Source organism: Falco biarmicus, chromosome Z (genome assembly GCF_023638135.1).
Source record: "Falco biarmicus isolate bFalBia1 chromosome Z, bFalBia1.pri, whole genome shotgun sequence".
Taxonomy (NCBI): domain Eukaryota; kingdom Metazoa; phylum Chordata; class Aves; order Falconiformes; family Falconidae; genus Falco; species Falco biarmicus.
Window position 1 is genome coordinate 43,502,948 of NC_079311.1, and position 22,847 is coordinate 43,525,794.

The window sequence follows — 22,847 nt, forward strand, 5'->3', positions numbered from 1 at the left end:
TCAGAGTTTAACTTTTGCTGGCAGCAAAATTGCTTTAGAATACCAAGTTGCCTGTTATACAGCCCTTTTGCAGTCTGGTCACTCTGACAGGAAGTGATGCTACACTGGGCTTTTTTGCTTCTTTCAGGAGTTATTTGAAGAAATTGATGTGAATATTTTTTTAATTATCAGAATAAAAAGAAAACACATAAAATTTATATTGACTATTTGTTCTGATCTAAGATTTATGATTTACAGATATTGTATTGGTAATCCCTAATAAATTGAACTCCTAGTAGGAAAGCAAGGATTATCCTCAGTTAGTGTCTCGTCTGTTGAAGTTAAGACAAAACAAAAACTGGTGTCATGCAGTTTATCTTTAGGAAATCAGCTATGCGTGTATGTATCTTTTTGCCTTTTTGTACAAACTGATTATTATTGAAGGTAAATCCCAACTGAAAATTTCTATAACATTATTTTTAAAAAAAGTTACATAAAAATGCTTGTCCTACTTTTGAAAATAAGTCAGATGTCAGTAGGCCTGGTAGAAGAACTAAACAGATTTATCTATTTATTTATTTATTTATTTATTTATTTTATTTTTTCAAAGAGAAGATAAGAATTCTTCATTGTAAAGTTGTTACTGCTGGCTCCTAGCTGGCTCTATGCTTGATAGTGAACATGTGGCAAATATAAACTCTACCAGAGCTGAAATGAGGAAAGGTGGCTTTTAGGTGGCTGTCTACACTGTTCCCTGAACTTTAACTTTATGTGGGTAAGAGATGTCAATAACCCCAGGTGTATATGATCATCTCTTCCCCAGTTCTTGTTTGTTTTTTCATCTATTGCCTTTGTTACTTTAGTGTTCTGGATCAACCATATGCACTACTTAAAAAGATGCATATTTTTGTGGTGTTGAATGAAATGTTACAGAATTGTTGGTTTGAATTATGGTAGTAGGTTATAGTAGCAAGCTATTTTTTCATCAAAAGTTGCACTTTTTTAGTCACAGATTTTAGTCACAGTTGTAAGAACTTCCCTTTCCTAAGGGAAAGAAAACAATAACTTTTTAATTATTGAGCTTACTGGTAAATTTTGCCAGAGTAACAGCACATTCTTATTTAAACTGCTCTACAACACCTTCTGGCGTGTATGCTCTTATTGCAGCGAACAGTGCTTTAAATGAATGTGTTTAAGTTAGAGAAAGGCAGTGTAAATATGACCATAGGGAAGACATTTTTCAGAATAGGCTTGTGAGGACTGTAGATTATTGTTAGAATTATGTTTATGTGCTAAGTAAGCTATCACTGTTTTGAGGAAAAATCGAATCTAATAATCTGTTTGGCATTTAGGATCACAGTGGGAGCTAGGTGTATCTAGGAGTTTGAAATCCTGCAAGACAAACTGCACAGAATATTGTCAGCATTGTCTAGGTAGACTTTATGTTAAACCAGAAAAAAAAAGTCAACACTGTCGTTACACATACTTGATGCCAAAATTTGCAAGCTGTTTCCTACACTTCTGGGTAGTAACTTCAGATGGCAGGGTTGCTAAATTTTCCCAGCTGCTGCCCCTTTGCCACTTGAATGTTATTCATGCTTAATTTTGGCAGTTTAAAATGAGAAACTGAGTTTATTCACTTTACTACATTTTACTTCATTGTTTTATTCTAAGCTCTTCAGTGGTAAAATAGATTTTAAAAATTATTTTTAAGGGAAGTATCTCTTAACTAAAATACTTTCTTCCTTAAGAAAAGACATTTGCGGTACTCAAATCAGTGGTCAAATTTGAATTGACAGCTTGCTTATTAACGTGTTTCTGCTGCTTCAGACATGATGGCTTTGATATTAAAATGCTGAAGATGGGTTTTAATATTTTTAAAACTAGTGAATCCCTGAGTTTTGTGCATCTGGGAGGAGATGAGGGGTTAAATTCAGTCTGCATTTGTCAAGGCAATTAGTTCAGTGATCCAACAAACCCACCTTTTAGCTGCAAAACATTACGGTAAAAACATTATTTTGAGCTTCTTTATACTGAATTTCATTAGACCTTCCTATATTCTTTATGTAAGCCCCTTGGCATTTGTTTAGCTTGAATAGTCACGAATAAAAGAGCTTAGAGTTCGCTTTAAAGTGCAGCTTCTGAAGTAGGAAAACGAGGGTTCAGATTGCCTTGTGTACCCTGTTTTGTTTTCATTCTCCTTGGGACTAAACATTAATGTCTGAGGAAAGCCACCGTGGTGTCCTTAGGTTTTAACGGGAAGCCATTCAGTGCACAGTTCAGTGGCCATTAATTTATGTTTATGATATATTAAGAGTGAATGTCCCTGGCTCTTGGGTAGATCTAGGTATTTCCTTGGAGGACTTAGACATATCATGTATGTTGGTATTGGGCTTTTCTCTTGTCAGACACAGATGCATGTGTGTAAATACGTATTTACTTATATATTTATGTGAACATATTTATGTAAGCATGTACTTGGCTTTTAGGAACTAGACTTACCAGGTCTTTGTGAAAGGAGATTTTTTTCTCAACTCATTCAGTATTGTTCACAGCATTAACACATCACTGAACAAATTGCCCTCTTGCATATGCTAATCCTGCACTTAAAAGAACTCATTGTAACACGTTTTAATGCTTTAGCTGGAACTACGATGGAGATGGGAATCACAGCCATGTCAAATTGTCATGTGACTGAAAAATGTCTAAAATGCCTTTCTCTTTGGGTCAACAGTTTGTACTTAGCATAACTTAGAATGTATGAAAGCAGTCCATGTAGTTTGAGGAAAAGATTAGTCTTTGCTTTTGTCTTTTGTGTGTGTCTTGGCCTCAGTTTTTCAGATCAAGTCTGATTAAACAACGCTTTAGCCTTAATTTCACACTAGTAGGGAATGTTATGCTGGAAGTAAAAATATTTGATCTTTGTTTGCAATACATTTGTTAAGGGCTTCCAACTGGAGTTTACTCCAGATAACAAATGATTACTGCATAACTTTATTTGGTAAATATTTACGAGTTAAAGGCAAGTTGCCATATATCTATCCATACCTGCAGGTGTAGATGTATCAAAGCGTCTATTTATGAAGGTCTAGAAGTGAGCTATCAATCAGATTATATTCCATATTATAAATGGGACCTGTATATTAAAAATACATAAATAAATAAATCATTGTTACCTGCTCATGAATAAACAGCAAGCCTGCTTTTCCTAAACAATACGTTCAGCTGAATTAATTGGTTAAATAGATGGTGACTGACAAGTGAACTGAACTTTTGATAAGTTGAACAATGAAAAGCCAAGCTTCTTAGAATGCATGAAGCTGTACATGTTTGCCTGGAGGACTTTGAATTGAATTAAATGGAATAAAAGACTATGTAGGTATCACATTTCTAAAGCATCTATCCCATCCAGTTTGAGTTTTTAAGCATGTATGAAGGCATCTTGAGAGGGATTTTTGATTGACCTTGTTTTTTCTCTTTACAGAGTAATTCTCTGTTGGTCCCGGACAGTCTGCGAAGCACAGATAAACGCAGGAATGGCCCTGAATATACCAATGACATCAAAAAGAGAAAGGTGGATGATAAGGATTCCAGCCACTATGTAAGCAAATCTGTGTCAAAGAAGTAGTTAATTTATTTGCACATAACTGTGCTAGTATGAGGAGTAAAAGAGCTGTGAAGAGCAAGGCAATGGTTTCCTATGGCTGATTTAGTACATGAATTTATGCACCAGGGAGGCCATTATTCATGCTGTGGGAAGAGCAGTGACTCAATAATTTGAGCTATTGTCAAGTAATACACCTCGACAGGGAATAAGGAGCCAGGAGTAGCTGTTTGGGATTCACAAGTGTTCTGGGACCTTTCTCAGAGTTTGAGCAAGAGATCGTTTCTGAACTGCTCTAAATAAAACCTGCAGGTTTGTTTGAAATGGAGGATCTTGTTGATAGCTATTTGTGGTTTTGTTGATTGGGGGGAGTGGGGTGGGGGGGTGTAGGGGGGTGTAGTATATTTTTCTGAATACTAGCTATTACTGTTTTGGGTAATAATTACCTTTGCAAATTGGCTTTGTTAGGAGGCCCTACCAACTTACTAGTTTGCTTTTGGTTGATATGATGGTTTCAACAGGCAGCAAATTGAAATACAAATTGTTCACAGTTTGTGTTCTGCACTTTTGACTTAGCTTCCTTGTTGCTTGGTTTCAAAGAGGCATTTCAGTACAAGTGTGGCATATGTGAACCTCACACACAGGGTTTCAGCTCAAGTCTATGCTCAGCCAAATGGCAGGATGATACTTGAACAGGCTTTAGAGACTAGAACTGGTGTGGAAGAGTAGTGAAAAGCAGAACTTAAATATAGCAGTAGATATTATTCTTTGACATGGCAATAATGTGGTGGATGGTCTGGTTTATATGAATCCAATCACTAAATACTTCCTGGTTACTGAAACACAAGGGAAAATTAGGTGCACTTTTTTCCCCTCAGTATTTGGTAGTGTAATATCTGTCCACTTGGACCCAGAATATCTCTGAGCATCTAGTGGATATCTCTGCAGCTACTGAGAGTAGATGAAGTTACTTTCCCCTTTCTGCACATTGTGGTGGTGTAGTACTGTTATGGTTGTACAAGTTGTATTTCCACCACTTTCTAATAATGTTTTTTTGCATTACAGAAGGGTTTGGGAAACTTCCCCATGTTAATCCCTCAGTTTTGAGGGTTTGATATTCTGTGGGCATTTTCCATTTCAAATGTTTGAAGATTAAGCATTCTTAAGCTACATCTTATATTAAAAAAGGAAGAAAAAGCTTAACTTGATTCTTTTTCTTGTATTTATACTGGAAAGAAACAGTAAAGATATTGCTCTGCAGAAGCAGTTTGTTTTAAACCACATTTTAAATGTGTGGTTTTGTTTGCTATTGACTTGAAAGGGATTTTACAGATACAGGCAGCATCAAAACGAAGAATTGAGTAACACAAGGATATTTGAAAGTTCCAGATTTATTCTAATCTGGAAGATCTTTCTTTTTAAATGTTCCCCAATTTTGTAAAGAGAGCTGCTGATTTTGATCTCATTTTAGATGAGATCCTTGTATGGACAAAAAGTACTGCTTTTGCCAGAAGGGAGATAAACAAGTTGTAGGAATTGTTGTATTTGGAAATAAGATGCAAAATGCATTTTCTATTTTTGTTTTCATTTTGACTTCTGACTGATTTTCATGTAAGGATCTGTATAGTTTCAACCTGTGCGTTTGCTGGTGAGGCGAATCTTCTGATATTCTTAGTACCTGTAGGGAGATGCCTTTGATAGTCCCAGTCAACGTCTATTTCTCAAGATGACAAAGTCAGTGGAGTACAGTTAATCATTGTTTGGCAGATATTTTTGCCCTCACTAGGGGCAGTATTTCTGGTGAACAAGTGTCCCACCTACTGTACTCCCACATGCTCAAATGCATTCTAACTTATTCTTTCCTGCTGAGTACTTCACACTTTTCAGAAGGTGGTAGATCACTGGGGCTGAAACTTTACTGTTTCTTCTCCTTTTGCACCCTTTGGTTGGACAGCTTCCTGAGTGGCAAACAGAGCCAGCATTCTGTCTTCAGTGGCACTCTTGGATCCCTAATATGTTTGCTGTATTTCTTGAAGCATTATTCAGCTGCTAAAGCAGAAGGGAAAGGTTGGAACTACCTGTTGGTGGTTTTTGGGTGTGGTTTGGTGTTTTTTCTTTTTTTAACATTTATGGCCTGAGGTGAGAGGAACAAACTGGTGTTTTGAGTTTTTTTTTGTTTTATTTATTTCTGTTTCTATCTGCCAGTGTTAAGTGTGATAGCCCAGACACTTTGAAAGCAAGAGATGGGGGACAGTTTGCGCAGTCTTGTATATCTGATTTGTTTGCCTAGAAATGTTTTAACTAAAAATATTGTTACTAGAAATGTCACTTGCCCACATGAAAAATGTAAGTTTTGTCATTTGCTTGCTTTGTGTTTATTTTTATTTATGAGTCAAGACTCACCTTCTGGTTGAACCACCATGGTGCACTGCAGAAATCACTAGACCACTGTGTATCTAGAATGTGTCTGCTGTGGCATCCCAGCCCCTATTGGAGATAGGGATCAGGAGGCCTTGGAGTAACAGCTATTGTGAGGCACTGGAGCAGCTCAGGTGAACACAGATTTACTTGAAACAGTGGAAATGCAGCTTCATAAGCCGCAATAAAACATTTCCCTTTAGGAATGTGAAAGTATTTTGGTCTTGTTAGGCAGAAATGTTGAAATGCTTTGGCATTTCAGAAGCTTTTTCTTCCCCTGAACTTTCCATTTAAAATCTTTACTTTCTGGAGAAGGAGAAAAATTGTCCTATTACTTTGAGGAAGTTGATTCTTCAAACCAGTTTTCTGAGATCTGTTGTGTTTTTTAGGTATGCACAAGCAGTAGTTTCCATAAGATTAACACACAAGATTAGCATATGAACAGAATGAGTTTCTTTTTCAGTACTAGCGATAACACTCTTTATGATGGTAATAAGGAGGGGTTTGGACCATCTTGCATTGATGGTGAGACAACCACCTTTCTACTAGTTCTGCCTTATTTGGGTTTTATTACTGAAGCAGAAAAAAAGGTGTTGTGTTCCTGTTTTCATTGTTTTCCCTGTTGCTAATAAGTTAATGGAAGGCTATTTGCTTATTGTTTAGGAAAAACAAAAAATGTCTGAGTAGATGCTTAGTCTTTCTCTCTGGGCTCTTGATGTACTAATTGAAATGAACACTATATTTATTTATTTTTAATAGGACAGTGATGGGGACAAGAGTGACGATAACTTGGTTGTAGATGTATCCAATGAGGTAACTTTTTTCATTCTTGTAGTCTTGACTTTTTGGCCAAAGATTAAAGGAAAAGTGCATTTAGATGTTAGAGGAAAAAGAACCCTCTGTGTGGATATGTTAAAATATTCACAGCTTCTCCTTTATTGTTAGTACTGCAGTTGTGTCTTCCTCTGAGCTTTATCTGGTTGCCCTCCTGGCTTTTCCTTCTGTTGCTTTGTCCAGGTTTGTTCCCTCTGCAGTTACATTCTGATGCTTCACAGCTGCTCTGTAGTGGAGAGAGTTGTGGAGAGATGCAGGTGGAGGGCTGAGGTTTTCAAACTACTGTCTTCAAATGAAAAAGGAAGACATTAATTAACCTTGTATTTAATAGCAGGAATATTATCAAAAACATTTTGGTACCTTAAAACTTACGACTATTTTAATGTCCTATGTTAAAGACGATTTTCCAGAAATGCTTGTTTTTTAGAATGAAGTCAGCTAAAGTCAAGATGAAGTCTATCAGTTCACAAAATTTTCCACAGGTTGTAGCCACTTTTTTTCTCCAGGGCAGAGATTTGGCAGTGGCATCAAGGTGAAGGGATGGGCCTTCCCTTTTCTTCATCTTTTATTTCATACAACAATGAGATTTAGGAAGCATGTATATGGTAGCAAGGCTCTTCTGCTTGGTGAAAAGCACAGGAAGAGAAGCTGATAGAGAAGTGTCTTCAGCTGCTTTAAGTGCCCAAATGATGTCAGCCAAGTAGAAAAATGGGTATCCAACTAGGGATTTTAGTAATCCTTTCAGAAGCCCTACTTACAATGAAACTACTCAATAATTAATCAGTAGGCTTAGTGCCCTCTTGTGAGGACTGCTTCCTCCCTGCTGGTATTCTCATGAGCCAAATTCTCAGGAGCATGGAGAACCTGCAGAGCTCTGATGGCTAGCTTGCTGGGCTGGCTATTTCAGGTTAAAGTAAATACAGAGAGTGCTTCTGGAAGAGAGAAAGATAATCACCTGAGAGGTGATTTCAGCTTTTCCTGTATATTTAGGTAGCAAGGCAATTTCAGATGGTGTTTAGAATTAAGTGACAGATATTATGGCATATAGAGCATGTGTCTTTATCTCTTTTCTGACGAAGGAAATGAGCAAGGTTTGTATGGCCTAAAAGAGATTATTGAAATGTTCATTGTTCACTAGCAGCGGGTGGAGCAGGTACATAGAAGAAACAAACAGTGTAAGCTCACTGCAGTTACTGTTGGTCTTTCTTGCTTTTATCGCACATTGTGCACACTTGCCTTATTTTGTACTTAGGTATACTTAGATTGCAACCTCTATGCTTGCAAACAGTTTATGATTACATGTAGCATAATATAAAGCCAGATTGCTTACTATATGAGATTACTTATATTTCCAAATTGATGAAGGGATTTTAGCTTTCTTTATATAGACATAACAAAATATCTTGTCTTTTGAACTTAGCGCTTAAACTCTTCCAGATATTTTTTCCCCTAGACTCCTTAGTGGTGTTTCTGTACCAAACATGACAGATTTTATGTTGTTCTTCCCTTCCCATTGTTTTAGGATCCTTCTTCCCCAAGGGCAAGTCCCACTCATTCACCACGTGAAAATGGTATAGATAAAACTCGCCTACTGAAGAAAGATGCCTCTAGCAGTCCAGCATCAACAGCTTCTTCAGGAAGTTCAACTTCCCTCAAATCCAAAGAAATGAGTCTGGTGGGTAGCAGTCTGTTGTCCAGATAAAGTTGTCCAGGCTTTACTTTCTTGTAAAGGCAAACTCTCCATTCTCCTGCAACTACTTGTGGCAGATATTACATGACATTTAAACGTTTGAAGCTAAAATAAACTACTGCTTTTCAAGACGTTTATAGTGTTACTCAGCTTTTCTCCTCAGCAATATTTCCTGCCTCATTTTGATTTTTTGTTTCCTACATTTCTGTCAAATGAGTTGCAAATCTATTACAATGTACAAGAGTCGCTTCAGCATTATTTATTTTTTCTTGAGCAACAGGTTATGGTTTAACGTAGTCTGTATATAGTCACTAAAGTTCTCCAGGCTTTTGTTAAGCTCTTCTAAATAAACTGTTGCTCTTTAATAACTTTTCCTGCAGTATCACTAGTAATTTGATCACATTCTCTGTAGCTTTTGTGTCACGATTTTTTGATACTATCAACTATGGTGGTATTTTGTTTTCGTACTTAGATTTGCTATGTCCAATGATTGAGAGACTAATGCTTTCAAGCTAAAATAACTTGGTAATGCACAGTACTGTCCTGAAAAAAAAATTAGCTCAGGCTTTTTTTTTTTTGTTTTTTTTTTTATTTTGTGCCAATGGAAGAAAGAAAAATAACTTTCTCTGTTTCTTTCCTTATTTTAATTTTGGCAGCAATCAAAAAAGTCAGCTTTTCTCTCTTGTGAGTTAATGTTGTCAGCGTTGCCTGGATTTATGAAAATTGGCTGGGGGACTGGGTAGTAGGTGCCCAGCATCCCAGCTGCTGTTGTGATAAATTGTATAATATGGCCTGAATTAAAAATAATACTCATTTAATTTGTTTAATGATACCAGCATGAAAAAGCCAGCACGCCTGTTCTGAAATCCAGCACACCAACTCCTCGAAGTGATGTGCCAACCCCAGGCACTAGTGCAACTCCAGGACTTCGTCCAGGCCTTGGCAAGCCTCCAACAATGGACCCTCTTGTTAACCAAGCTGGTAATGCATTACCTCATGTGTTTTTATGGTTCCAAAATTAATTTTTTTAATGTATGTAGTTCTGTGCAAATGTTAGCTAAATGTATTGTTTCATTCCTATCAAGAGAGGGCTTGATGAGCAGCAGATGTTTGGATGATCAAGAATTTTAATATCTTTCTATTTCTTATCCTTCTTTGTTTACTTTCATCTGTATCTTTTTTGCAAATAATCCAGAGACTGAATGCAATGTAAAAAGACTTCTCAGAAGCTTCTGGTACTTATTCTGAATGCAGTCTCTTTTCCAGCTCTTGTCTGAGTCTACTAATATTTGCTGTAGTGTAAATCTTGAGAAAGGGGGGGGAAGTTTACTTTAGCTACTGAGACTGCTACAGCACAGTTGCTTCAGACATGAGCTGTGTAAACCATGTCTGTCAGCTGTACAGCTTAATTTGGCAAAGGAGATTACTGTAAATGGGAAATATCACAGAAATGGAAATAGGTAGTGCTAGAAGAGATTGTTAGAAGTAATCAGCAAGTTGAGACTTCAGTAGATCTCATTTACGTGGAGTGTAAAGAGGTTGTGGTACTGGTAAATTACGGCAATGTTTCTTGGCAGTGTACTTATGTGAGAGGAGAAGATTAGGTACTGTAGGGGAAAAAAAGGGGGCTCTTTTCTTCCCTGTATGCAAGAATTTATAAATAAAACTGCTTGATTTCATTATTCTGTAGCTGCAGGTTTGCGGACACCATTGGCAGTACCAGGGCCGTACCCTGCTCCATTTGGAATGGTACCTCATGCTGGCATGAATGGAGAGTTAACCAGTCCAGGGGCAGCCTATGCCAGTCTGCACAATATGTCACCCCAGATGAGTGCTGCTGCGGCTGCAGCTGCTGTGGTTGCCTATGGAAGATCTCCTATGGTAGGCCATACGTTGCATGCAATGTCAGTTGTGTGAATTCTGGTTCACTGAGAAGAGCTACATACTTCATTTAGCACTGTTGAATTCCCAAGTTATAACAGCACCAGAGGCTTGACAGCTTTACTGTGTTTCACTTTGCTGTGTGGTTGGAGAAATGAATTTGCACCTTGAAAACAAAGAATCTCAGTGTATTTATGTATGTTTCCTTTTCCCTTCACCTTCATCAGCACTTTGACTGATTAAGAAATGCCAAAAAATTACTTTATGCTTTCAATGAAAAGGTAGTTTTGGTAGCTACAAAGTATTTCATTGGTGCTGTGGACATCTGCTTTTCTCTTGCTGAACCAGGTTTGTGTTCCATGCAGACGTACCAAATGAATCTCAAAGCATGGTGGTACTTTTTATCTACATCTCTGTCCTTGTATTTTGTTTTCTGTGAAAATCAGCATGAGAAGTTGGTCAGTACATATCTTGGAGCTCTGCAATAAGATGGGTTAAGAATAGTTGCTGTTGTGGGTGTAGTAAGTAAATGGAGCATAGTAATTACAGCTGCTGTCAAGCAGAATTAACCTAGGTGCCTGGTTGTGCAAACATAAGCTTGGTGGCAACTTTGTATGTAGACAAACTTACCTACTTGTAAATTTACAAGATTGGACTTAAGCTTGTCACCTTCTTATAGTTGTCGATATGGCCACTGTTTTTTAAACTGGTAAACAGGTCTTTTATTTGGCGATGGGAATTTCTAAATAGCATATGCACTTCTTAAACCAATAAGAATTTTAACTCTGGTATAGTGTTTAGAAGAAAAACTAAGTCTGGTCCAGAATTGCTGTTTGGTTTGTTTGAGGTACATATTTAATCAGGATATAAAAGTTTGGTGGAGTTGCAGTATGTAAAGAGACCACAGTATATTTAAGTTGTAGACAAATTTGTCTGCACCCTGCAGTTTAGCTCTGTGAGGGAGATCTCAGCTGATGTGCCCACACAGTGCAGTGTGGAGCCATGCAGAGATTCTAGCTGGGGCCTGAAGCTGCTTTCCAGCACCGTGCTGTGCCTGCATGGGTACGTGTTAGCTGTCGCAGAGCTACATGCTGACACACCACAGACTAAATCCAGGGCTAGCTCTGGGCTAACACAGAGGTATTTTTATTGCGCGCAGTGGTGTGAATGCTGATATACGATATTGGTTTTCTATTTGCTTATGAATACTTGTAGCAGAAGAATGCCTAGGGAAAAAGTCTTGTTTCTCTCCCCCATAAAGGGACCTGCACTTACCTAATACTGTGGGTAAAAGCCACATTTTGATTAAGTATGTCATATCTTGGGGGTGAAGAAAAGGGGCTTGCTGAATGAGGAATTGCAAGTGTGAGATTAATCCATTTTTCATTGTCAGGTTGGGTTTGATCCTCCTCCTCACATGAGAGTACCTGGAATCCCTCCAAATCTAGCAGGGATTCCTGGGGGAAAACCGTAAGTAACTTTTAACATTTTGGTAACATATGCAATATCTAGAGAAAATAAAGTTTTGTGTCAGTAAACAAGAATTCCAAAGGGGGTACTGTCTGGTTGTTCTGAAGAGATTGTTTTAGCCTTCTTCTGGTAAGAGGTGCAGCATATAAGTTCTCAAATGGTAGTTATCATATCCCCAAACAGGTGTGCATATACCTATTTCCAAGGAAAAGCTGTTGAAGGTATACTTTCAGGATTTTAGTTTCCTCCTTTCTGGGAGAAGTTAAGGGGACTGCAGTCTGGCAGACAATGGTGAAATGTCTAAGAAAAAAACATACTGAAACTGAACTTCCTACTATGCTGAGCATAAACGTGTAGTGCGAACACACAGACTCCTTGTCTGGCACCTGCTTTATCAGGCATAAGAGTCTGCAACTGTTGGTCACAGTGGGTATCTGAAACAGTTAACTTTAGCAACTGATGCACACCTCATGTAATAGGACATAAAACGTTTGTGTAAGTGTGCAATTAAAGAGGATACGAAGCAGTGGTGCAGCAGGTAGTGCATAGATGTAGGATAACTTTTACAAGAGGTTCTTTTTGTTTAAAAGTTTTAATTAGTGATGAAGAGGGTGTTAAAATACTCTGTGATGCTGGGGCTTACTGATGTTACAATAAAATAAATTGAAATAGCATACATCAAATTTTTCAGTAATTTGGCTTTGGCAGATTGAGATTGAGTTTATCCATGTGTAGTAGATTCATGAGCACATACGACCTCTTAAAACATGATTATTTTTTAAGTGTTCCTGGACAACTTAGCTATGCATGTACAAACAGAGCATAGTCTGCAAATTTGAGGCATCTGTTTTCTTGGAGAGGGTGGGGCAACAGTTCCAACAGGTTTTTCTGACACTGTTAGAACCTGTTCTTTGTCCCTTCATACCTGGCATTCAGTCCGTCTTCTCTTTCAAAAGGAAGCTGCAGTTAGAGTAGTTTCTCTCTATCTAGCTACTTACATAATTTTGAAAGTCACTTAACACTTTGCACTTCCTATGCTGAGTGTTCCTGTTACAGACTGTCGTCTTCAATCTATCATGGTTAAAATTTTTCTTTTTGGAGTTTCAGGAAAAATTTCAGAAACTATTACTTTTAAGATACTGAGTTGTAAGTCAAACTGGCAAATTTTATTTATGTGCATATTTCTGTTTGCCTTCATTTTAACTCCTGTTAATAGCTAGTCATACATTGTCATGTCAGTTATGCAAACAACCTTAAAAGTACACCAGATTACAGGCAAAAAAGTGTGTATTTTCTTCTGCTCCTTTTCCGTAACAGTAGGAAAGCAGCAGACTTAATTAGGAAAGCCTATTGACCATGCTTCTGAGAACAGACTAAGAACTATCTGTTGGCATGTGAGAAACCTGTTAAATCTTAGATTTACTTAAGGAAGAGTATGTTGACAAGGTAACTGAAGTGAGAGCTTGGTGAATTGGTGTTATGCGTCAGGTGGTGCTGTATTTAAATTTAGTACAGTAAGGAACAGGCTTTGCTCTCAAAGCATCCTTTTATTAAGGGACAGGCTCATTCTTGCGGACTTTGCTAGAATTTGGAATACTTTGTATATAAAAGATTTTTGGAGATCATGTAATCCAATGGGTGTAAGCATTTTACTTTTAAAAAAGTATATTCATAAGCTTCCAATTAGATTTCATTGGTAATGCCTGGCAATATTTTATATTATGAGCTATGAGAACCTGTTTTGTTCAGTCGGAAGTGTTCTGTGGCTGAGTTCTAGTTGTTGCACTATTCAAGGGCACAAAAGCATGTATGCTGCTATACTTTATATCCTGGTATTTCAGAGCTGAATTACTGTTCTGCGTGGGTTTGGTTTTTAAAATCTTTTTATTTAGTCTTTTCAGCACTTTATTCACACTGCTTCATAGATTGCCTACTCTGATACATGCTCACTGCTCCCCACTTCATTTGTTGTGTTCTGTGATTTTTTTTTTGTGGTCCTGTTATTGGATGGCGTCAGTCATTTCCTCCAAAGTGAGGCGTCAGTCATTTCCTCCAAAGTGATTTCTTTGCTTATTGTTATTTTAAGAAGTGAGGCAAGCCTAAAATCCATAAACTGATCTGTTATCTTTCCATTGACAGTTCAGAGTGATCTCTTGTTTTAGTGTTGATTGGTTACAGCTAGCTAGATGCTGTCTGCTACCTGCAACATCTTTGTGTATCTCTTGTATTTTCTTTACAAAGTGCATGGGTTATATGATCATGCAGACTAATGAAGTACTCCTGGTTTATTTTCAAAATCTGCTTTTTCCTGGAGTATTTGTTTTATGAGATGTGGAATTTTAGTCTGAGTCTTGTTGCGAGTGGTACAGAGACTTTTTCAAATTGAACTATTGAATCCCCAGCCATATGGGTATGCTGATGGCTGCACATTTTACCAATGGTTATGCTGGGACTGTGTGGGGTTTTTTTACCCAGCCCCGCTTCCAACAGAAAATCTAATTCCTTTCTTCTAAAGGAATGACATTTCTGATAGCACCCAGTTTTCTAAACCTGTGTATTCTGAGTTCTGTTAATGACTAGCTTGTTAGAAAAATTAGTAGCCTCTTAAGAACTCACTATACTTGTCTATCTGCTTTATCAGGGGGCTGTTGTCTGGAAAGCTTGTCACTTGCTTGCCTTGTTTTGTAACTTATTTAAATGTAAGTCTTTACTACCATCTTTTTATGTTTCTGAATGTGAATCTTTCAGTTTTGTTCTTTGCAGAGTGTAACTTTGTTAGCAGTGATACAGATGTACTTGGGAAATTGGGTAGCAACGTAGGAAGTCAGAGTGTCTTCAGCAGTTTTTTAATTTTCTAAATGAGCTAGTTTTTGCATTTGGTAGCAAGTTGTGGGGGTGGTTTTTTGCTTGTTTGTTTGTTTTTTGTTTTGTCTTTTTAATGATTTCCTATGAGGCTTTTCAGGTTTTTCATATTGCTTTGATATTTTGGTGTACACACTTGTGATCTTGTATTAGTTGTTTTCTCTCTTCAGCAGTGTGTAGTTCAGTAATCAATGTTATGGACAAGGTCTTGGTATCTGTATGTGTGTATGAATGTGCATAAATTAAGTTTTAATATTTTTGGTTTCACAGTTGATTCCCATCAGCAGATTATTCTTTTCTTATCAGATAATCTGGTTTTGGGTTGTGTGTTTTTTTTTTTTTTATGGTTTTGGGAGGGGGTCCTTCCAGACTGCTTTGAGCAGTAACCTAATCAAGAATTATCTTTGTCTTAGTTTGGGGGTGTGAAATCAGTACTAGTTTTGGATATGGGCATGTGCTATGTGAGTCTTGTATTATGTTGTTTGGATACATTTAACTCACCTGGACTGTTAAGTTCTTGGTGTGTTGCTGTAATCATGTTTTTTGCTCTGCATAGGCTTTCTAACAAAGTACTTATTTAGCTTTTAGTTTTCTATAGCTGCTAAATGAATGTTCTTAGGGATTTCTCCTTGATGTGAACCACACCTTCTAATGCTTGGATTGTGCACTGAACACATTTTCAAGCTCAGTGGTAAGATTTATGTCCACAGTATTTCTTCCCTAGTGTCTAGACTTTTGAATTAATGGTAGCATTGAGGACAAATGTATTTCTCAGTATTTTTTCCAAATGTGTTTTTAATTGAAGTCTGAGGTATTGCATACAGACACCAGAAAGAGCTGAAAATACATGTTTCTCATTTTAGTAGGAAAGGGAAATTTAATGTCATAAATGTTAAGTCTTTCAACTTCTAATTATAAGCTGACTTTTCTTGATGTATTTGGAAAGGAATAGTATATTGTTCTGCAATTGTTCAAGGGAAAAAATAAAGATTTCAGTTCTCCTGATCTTCACACTTGTTCAGTGAATGTACAATGAGGCATATTTTAAAGGAAGGCTAATTTTATTATATTCTAGAATAAGTGGTTGTTGTTTTCCCCCTGCCTTGTATCTCTGGATAGAATTATTTGGTGATGAGTATGAAGTTGCATATTTTATTATTTATCCTTCTTTCTTGGCATTTTGTCCTATATAATGAAACCATACTTGGGTATTTGTTGTTTGTTGTGATAACTACAACTAAAAGTAAGCTGGAGTACAAAGAAGAGCTGGAAGTAAAATTGCATGATCAATAGAAGGAACTGTCAGCTTTTGTGTTTTGCAGTTGCAGTAGTTAAGGAATTGTTTCAGTTGGAGGGATGAAGTGGAGGCAGGAACTGCATGCATTATATCAATCTGAATACTTTGAGTAGCTGGCAGGTAGGTAGTTTAGTTGATTTGCCATGTTCTTGAGCAATGAATTAATTATTCTGAACATTCATTAGCATATCAAATGATACTTACTTATTGTATACTTATTTGAGACTTATTTGGAAATTGGAGGGCCATAATTACCAAGTTTAAGCTGAGAAACTGAGTTGTATTAGTATTGCATACTATGCTATAATCTATAGGAACTGCAGGTTCTCAGTGCTGCTTTGGTTCATTAAGAGAAGTCTTTGGATGCAGTAGATCAGAAGAGTTTTTCTAAGTAAAAGGCATGCAATTTTTTCTTGTAACTGTGCTTTTCATAATATACAATTAACTGCAAGTGTATATTCACATATTAATTGATGTGTACTTAGCTTGTGTTCTATTATTACAGTTGGATTCCCTAAGAACTTTTTCTTTGTTTGCTGTGGTGGTTAGCCCAAAATGAGGAAGGGCTGTCTTAATGATAACAGTCATTTGATCAAAGATGGATAGTCGTAGAACCCAGTCATTACAGAGAGGCAGAATGCTGTGAGTGAGACAGAAGTGCATCATTGTCATGAAGCTGAGCAGCAGTTTCTGGCATACACTGTCAGTTCCAAAAAAACTTTGTAAAAGGGCAAAACCACACATTACATTTTTGCAGTGTTATGGAATGCAGATGTCAGTAGCATTTTGTTGAGGAAAAACATAGGTGGGCAAGGGTTGCCTGTCAAGAAATGCCTTGAGCTTTAGAGAACTTAAGAATTTATAAAATTTTACTAAAAACTGACTCTTAAGGTTGGGCAACCGAAGTGCTGGTCAGTTTTGAGAATCCAAGCCTTGAATATATCTAGTGCGTTGAAGATTGAGTCATTTCTTAATCATATGTAAGTACACTTACACCTTTTTTAGGTATAGCACTGGAAGTACAGTCCTCCCCAGAAACAGAAACAGCAGAGTAGGCCCTGTATCATGGTGATGTGATGGAGTGGTAGCCAACGACAAGAGCTGCAAATAGTAGTTTACCCTGTTGTCTCCAGTACTTTCTTCTGGAGACAGCTTTCCTAGTCCAGGGAGTATCAGTCTGGCAAATTATTTTTTCAAAAAGTTTTTTTCAAAGTAAGAGTTATGCATAATGAGAAGTTCTACCATAAAACCTATTAGACACAAGTTACTAGACCACCTAAGTATGCTGACAGTGATGATGTTAGCATGACATGCCACACACTTTCAAACAAACAGGAACATTTACTTTTTTTGTGTGCTTGTCTTGGCAGGGGCAGAGGGATTTGGCAATGTGTAGCCATTTCTTTACACAGTGGATTGCTGATAACTTGCACTGTAGAAAAAGCTGTCTTGGCTTGTAAGAGACTGTCGGCTGGTTTGTTTGTTAGGCTCTCAAACTCAGTCATCCTGAGTCCTGACCAACCAGTCTTGGAAGCAAATGTCTGCTCATGATGGTAAAAAAGAGACTGCTCTTATTATCTATATAACTGTGCTTCAAACACGGGCAGACTGGTAAAATTCTATAGCATTAAAAGTACACTGAGTAAGTCTGGCATTTCAGAGCAGAAGAGTCATCGTAGTTCCACAGTATGCATGAAGCACTTGAAAAATGTTCCTATTGTCTTTGTCCCACCCCATCTCAGCAAGAACCGAGAAGCTGTGTGTATGTGCAGAAGCATTTCAGAACACCCAGTTATTTAGATATTTTGAACTGAACAGAACTTTTACACTATAATCTTTTGTTTAAAAAAAAAAAAGTCTTGTACAAATGGATTATTAATCTTAAACATGCTAGGAAAAAAATTTAATACTTGCTTAATTGTTTTTCTTCTGACTATGATAAAAGCAAGGGCAGGCTGTCACTTCAGAGTTGTGCAGTTCTGTGTGCTAAAAATTACTCTGCAATTGACTTTGATCTGGAACCCATGATGGGACGCAGCTTCAGCTTCTTAAGCTCTGTGACTCTTTAGTTGGATTCCATACCTGAACCTGAACCTTGAGCAGTCTTGTTGACGCTCCTGCTTCCTCTCCCATCCTGTGGCTCATCTGTTTAGTGAATAGCTACTTTGGGACAGTAGTGTCTCTACTCCTCTTCACAGAAATTATATAGATTTCTATTTAAGCCTTTATCATTGCTGTAATTGTTCATACAAAAAAAGAGAAAGGATCATATGGGAAGGAATACATTTGATGTACTGTGCATCTTGTACGCTTGTAAGGGAGTGAACTCTGTGCTTTTTAACTTTCTTACCTTGCATTTCCCTTTTCTAACACTTCTGTGGCAAGAAAGATCTGTCATCTTTTGCACTCGCTTATCCTCCATTTTTGTGTGTTCGTTGAACAGACTTTCAACTCACATGTCCAAGCATGAAACATGATTGAGGCACAGGAATCACATGTATATGCACTATTAATTTCTTCTTTGTTTAATTGCAGTTACTGTTAACGAGTTATGATCCTTCCCTTCTGAGAAAACTGTGATACTGCATGGGGTGACTGTTTACTGTTACCTTCTGTATGAAAGAACTTTAGAGTTCTTTCACCTCTCCACTTCTCACTTTTTTTAAAAGGAGTATCTTCTGGTCTGCTCCTGGGCGTATTCAGTTGTTTTGTGATGTCTGTTATGGATCCAGGCATCTTGCTTGTTCCTTCCTTTCAAACTGTCCAATACTTGGAAACATGCAATAAAATACTTCGAAAATACTAGCTCAGAGCCTGGAATGGAAGTTTAAATTGAATTATCTGTTGTTGGGTCCTTGGAAGAGGGATGCAATACTAATACTTAAGCTAAAGTGACTGAAGATTTCTGAGGAAGAAAGTTCATTTGGAAGAGAAAGGGCAGTTCTGAACACAAGAATATGTTAGAAAAATAAAGCTCTAACTAGGGAGACAGTAGCTTATTAGTAAAAAAACCCCACAGTACTTGTCTCACTTGGCCTCTTGAAGATTACTGTTAATGTAACAGCATCATCAAAAATGTGAGCTATGGATGTGCTTAAAACAGAAGAAGCAAAAAAGGAGCTCAGCAGTGTAATAAAAATCAATGTTTCGCAGTAGTATTTTTGTTATTATTTAAACAAAAAAAGACCCCCCCTGCACCTGAATATAGGAAAATAAAGGTTTATTAGCTGCTGTTTGTGCTCTGGTCCTTGAGTAGACCTGACTTTACACATTGCAGTGAACATGAGGAAATAATTCTGTGTACTTTCCCCAAGGACAAGCATTTTTATTCAGTGCTCGGATTCATTTCCTCAGCCCTCAGTTTCCATGTACTTGAAATCACGAACTGATTACAAATAAAAAGTGTTACAGAAGTGGCACAGCTACCTGGGAAACAGCCTTTCAGCTTTTCCAAAATACTTATTCAAGAAAAAGTAATCATGAGAAGATAGTCAGCTTTCTGATGAAAGGTGTGTGCAACCAGTCTGAATGTTTCTATTTTCTGTTTAAAGCACTACCTAACCAGATAGAAAGAGGCCTGTGAGCCCATCAGGTGTTGCGGTGTGTAAAGATAAGGTGCAGAAATGGAGCAAAAGTTGAACTTTGGCTAGTGCAACTGCAAGGCAACAGGTGCAAGCCTCATGAAAGAAGGCTGAAAGAGTAGTGTCTGGTGAGGGATTGCTGCTACAGGACTTGTGGTGCGCAGACTTGGAACTACTGGCTAAAACCCAGGGGCTGAAAGATCTTTTGATTATCCAGGTGACTGAAAGATAGCAGCCATGACCTTGGTCCGTAGAGTTAAGGGTACCATTGAACATGCTTCCCCACTGCACAAATGCTTTAGGTGAGGCAAACTGAAAATATCTATTGTGAATCCTTGCTTCCCTGTGAGGTTTCGTCCGCTTGCATTGCTTAACACTGTAGCTCTGACTTGCATAAGAAAGATTACCAAAGGAATCAAATAAAAAAATACTTTGTTTTTCTGCCATTATTGTGCTGTAACTGGCTGATACATTTTTGTCTTCTCTCTTCTTTCCCTTCCCCAAAAGAGCCTACTCCTTTCATGTTACTGCAGATGGTCAGATGCAGCCGGTTCCTTTCCCTCCTGATGCCCTCATTGGTCCAGGAATCCCTCGCCATGCCCGTCAGATCAACACTCTGAACCACGGGGAAGTTGTGTGTGCGGTTACCATCAGCAACCCCACGAGACATGTGTACACGGGTGGGAAGGGGTGCGTGAAAGTCTGGGACATCAGCCAGCCTGGCAACAAAAGCCCTGTGTCTCAGCTGGACTGCCTGGTAGGTGAATAGGAACTTGTGCACAAGGGTAGCTTCTCTTTGGAGACTCAATAAGGAAATAGCTGTCCTTGTCTGGCTTTCATTCATATTACAAGGAAAGAGCAGGCGGTTCTGTTTCCTGCTTTATGTATTTAGCTGACACTTTTTTTGGTTTTGGTTTTTTTTTTAAACACCTAACAGATGGAGATACAGAGAAGAGTCCTGGTTTGTTTAGGGATAAATAAGATCAATAAGGGTCAGATAACAGATTAGGTAAGATTTCTGTGTAGAGAGTGTACATGACTTTTTTCTCTCCCTTTTTTTTTTTAACCTTCTAATCATGCTGATGATTTTTGTGCCTGAGGTTAAAAGGAATGTAGCCTGCCTTATGCAAGGCTGCACAGAACCTTCCTAGGTGTTTCACTTACACCAGGAGTGACAACGTTTGTTTTTTTTGTAGAAGAGTAGCAACCACGTAATAAAATAATGTGGCAAGGTACCAATATCACTTTTACACCTTGCTGTGCTTTGTTGGTGATTCACAAGTTACACATTTTGGTTGGTTGTTTTTACATCTGTGGGATACAAAAGAGACTGAGTGTGATAGTATAGGTAGCTGGAAAGCTAACTCAAAAAAATTAATGGCATAATAAAAGATGCTTCTCATATTAGGAGTGGCATCGACATTTGTGAAATGTTAACTGAGAAGACTTAATGTTGTAAAGCGCAGTAATACATATTCTGAATGAAAATAATTCTGTCTTCCCTGTTGACTCAATTAAAAGTGGTGGGGTTTTTGTTTTAGTTTCATTTTTTTAGCCTTTACACTTTATTTACTGCTACCCTTATGTTAGTTGTCTGATAGTAAAAGTATGGTTGCATATGCATTCTATTCTGTTCTGTGGCAGGTATGTGTTTGGATGCACAGTCCTAGCTCCTTTCATTTTAGTTGTGGAGCAGCAATGGCTAACTAAGCCAGCAATTCCACAGCACGACTTACTGTTCCTGTGCTGTGAATAATAATAAAAAAACAGTAGTAGTAGTAATGCTGTTGATTACTTCTGGCAGTGGTTTTTTGTATGTTTTGAGTTACAGATCTTAACCCTCCATTTCCTAAAGTACTGTTACCATGTTAATATGGCAGCTGTTACAGAGAAGTAGACATCCAATACACTCAAGGAGTCTAGCCTGTAATAAGTGAAGGCTGAAAAGTTTTCCACCTCTAAATCCCCTTTAAGTACCTTTCAGTCAGCAATAGTATCACAAATGTGAAACTAATAATACAAGTGCAATAAGAATAATGTTGAACAAAGAAGGACCAACATAAATCCAGGACTGGTGTGGGAATACTTAATATTTTAACTTTGAAATAGCGAATGCAAAATAGTATTTGAAAGAGAACTCTAAAACCTGAAGGGCATGAGACTTGAACTGCATTTTCATAGGGTGTTGCCTAAATGCCAAATGAAAGGTCATTTGCTTTAATATTTCTATTGTTGGTGACCTTAGCTGATGGAGTGCCCTTGCAGAAATGCAACCTTACTTTGGCTCTGTTTTTGTGTAATGAGATGGAAGATTTGCCATTTGTCAGTTTAAAACAGTAGACTGTGGCAACAGGAGTCTGCAGTTTAATTTCTGCAGCTGCAGTTTCTGGTTAGTGATGAGAGCTAGGTGTTTGAAACCTTTTGGGATCTGCTGGTTCCTCTTCAGTACTTTGGTAATGGGAAGAGAAGCATACTTTTTAAAACTTGGATGCAGTCAGAATCATATTAGTGGTCATTATTGGCAGGCATATATTAACATAACCGGGGTGATTTGTGTTGTACAGAACAGAGATAACTACATCCGCTCCTGTAAATTGCTGCCTGATGGATGCACCCTGATTGTTGGCGGGGAAGCCAGCACGTTATCCATTTGGGACCTGGCAGCACCAACTCCTCGCATCAAAGCAGAGCTGACATCCTCAGCCCCTGCCTGCTATGCCCTGGCTATCAGCCCTGATTCCAAGGTGTGCTTTTCCTGCTGCAGTGATGGGAACATTGCAGTGTGGGATCTGCACAATCAGACATTGGTCAGGTGAGTCATTACTTGTTTACAGAAAACTTTAATAGAAGTTACTCTTTGGACAGCTACATAAATATTTATCTCCCTGAATTGGTTCACGACAGCAAAGTAAATAGCATTTCTTATCCAAAGAACGCAGTTTGCACCCAAGTTGGGCAGAAACTAGTTTTGGTAGCTTCAACCTAGTCTTAGAAGATGCACTTTCAGGGACTAAAGAATTGGTCCATAACTTAGTGCAGTCATTGTAAAAGTTCCTGTAGGTTTTGGTTAGTTGGGATTTTTCTGCAAGTTTCTACAAGCAGTGTTTCTGCCGGTTTGTGACTGATGTAGACTGAACATGCCTTTTAGGGAACTCTTTGAGGTTCATTCTTTTCCTTTGACTTAAGGAAACAAGTAACAAAGAGAATTTTCAGTTCTTACTTAGTCATAAT

General features: G+C 37.8%; 1 protein-coding gene across 9 annotated transcripts in view; it reads left to right on the forward strand.

The window, feature by feature from the left end:
* Positions 1–22,847, forward strand: part of LOC130143173 (transducin-like enhancer protein 1) — a 162,518-nt gene that overhangs the window by 48,406 nt on the left and 91,265 nt on the right. For 8 of the 9 annotated variants that reach the window (XR_008819668.1, XR_008819669.1, XM_056325833.1 and 5 more), the window contains exons 9-16: positions 3,464–3,580; positions 6,761–6,814; positions 8,358–8,510; positions 9,362–9,506; positions 10,216–10,406; positions 11,800–11,876; positions 20,124–20,373; positions 22,181–22,428. Coding sequence is in view for 7 of the 9 variants with exons in the window: in XM_056325833.1 (XP_056181808.1) it covers positions 3,464–3,580; positions 6,761–6,814; positions 8,358–8,510; positions 9,362–9,506; positions 10,216–10,406; positions 11,800–11,876; positions 20,124–20,373; positions 22,181–22,428 (1,235 nt within the window). In the remaining 2 variants the exon portion in view is untranslated. The remainder of the gene's footprint in view (positions 1–3,463; positions 3,581–6,760; positions 6,815–8,357; positions 8,511–9,361; positions 9,507–10,215; positions 10,407–11,799; positions 11,877–20,123; positions 20,374–22,180; positions 22,429–22,847) is intronic. The other variant, XM_056325832.1, reaches the window with a different exon arrangement.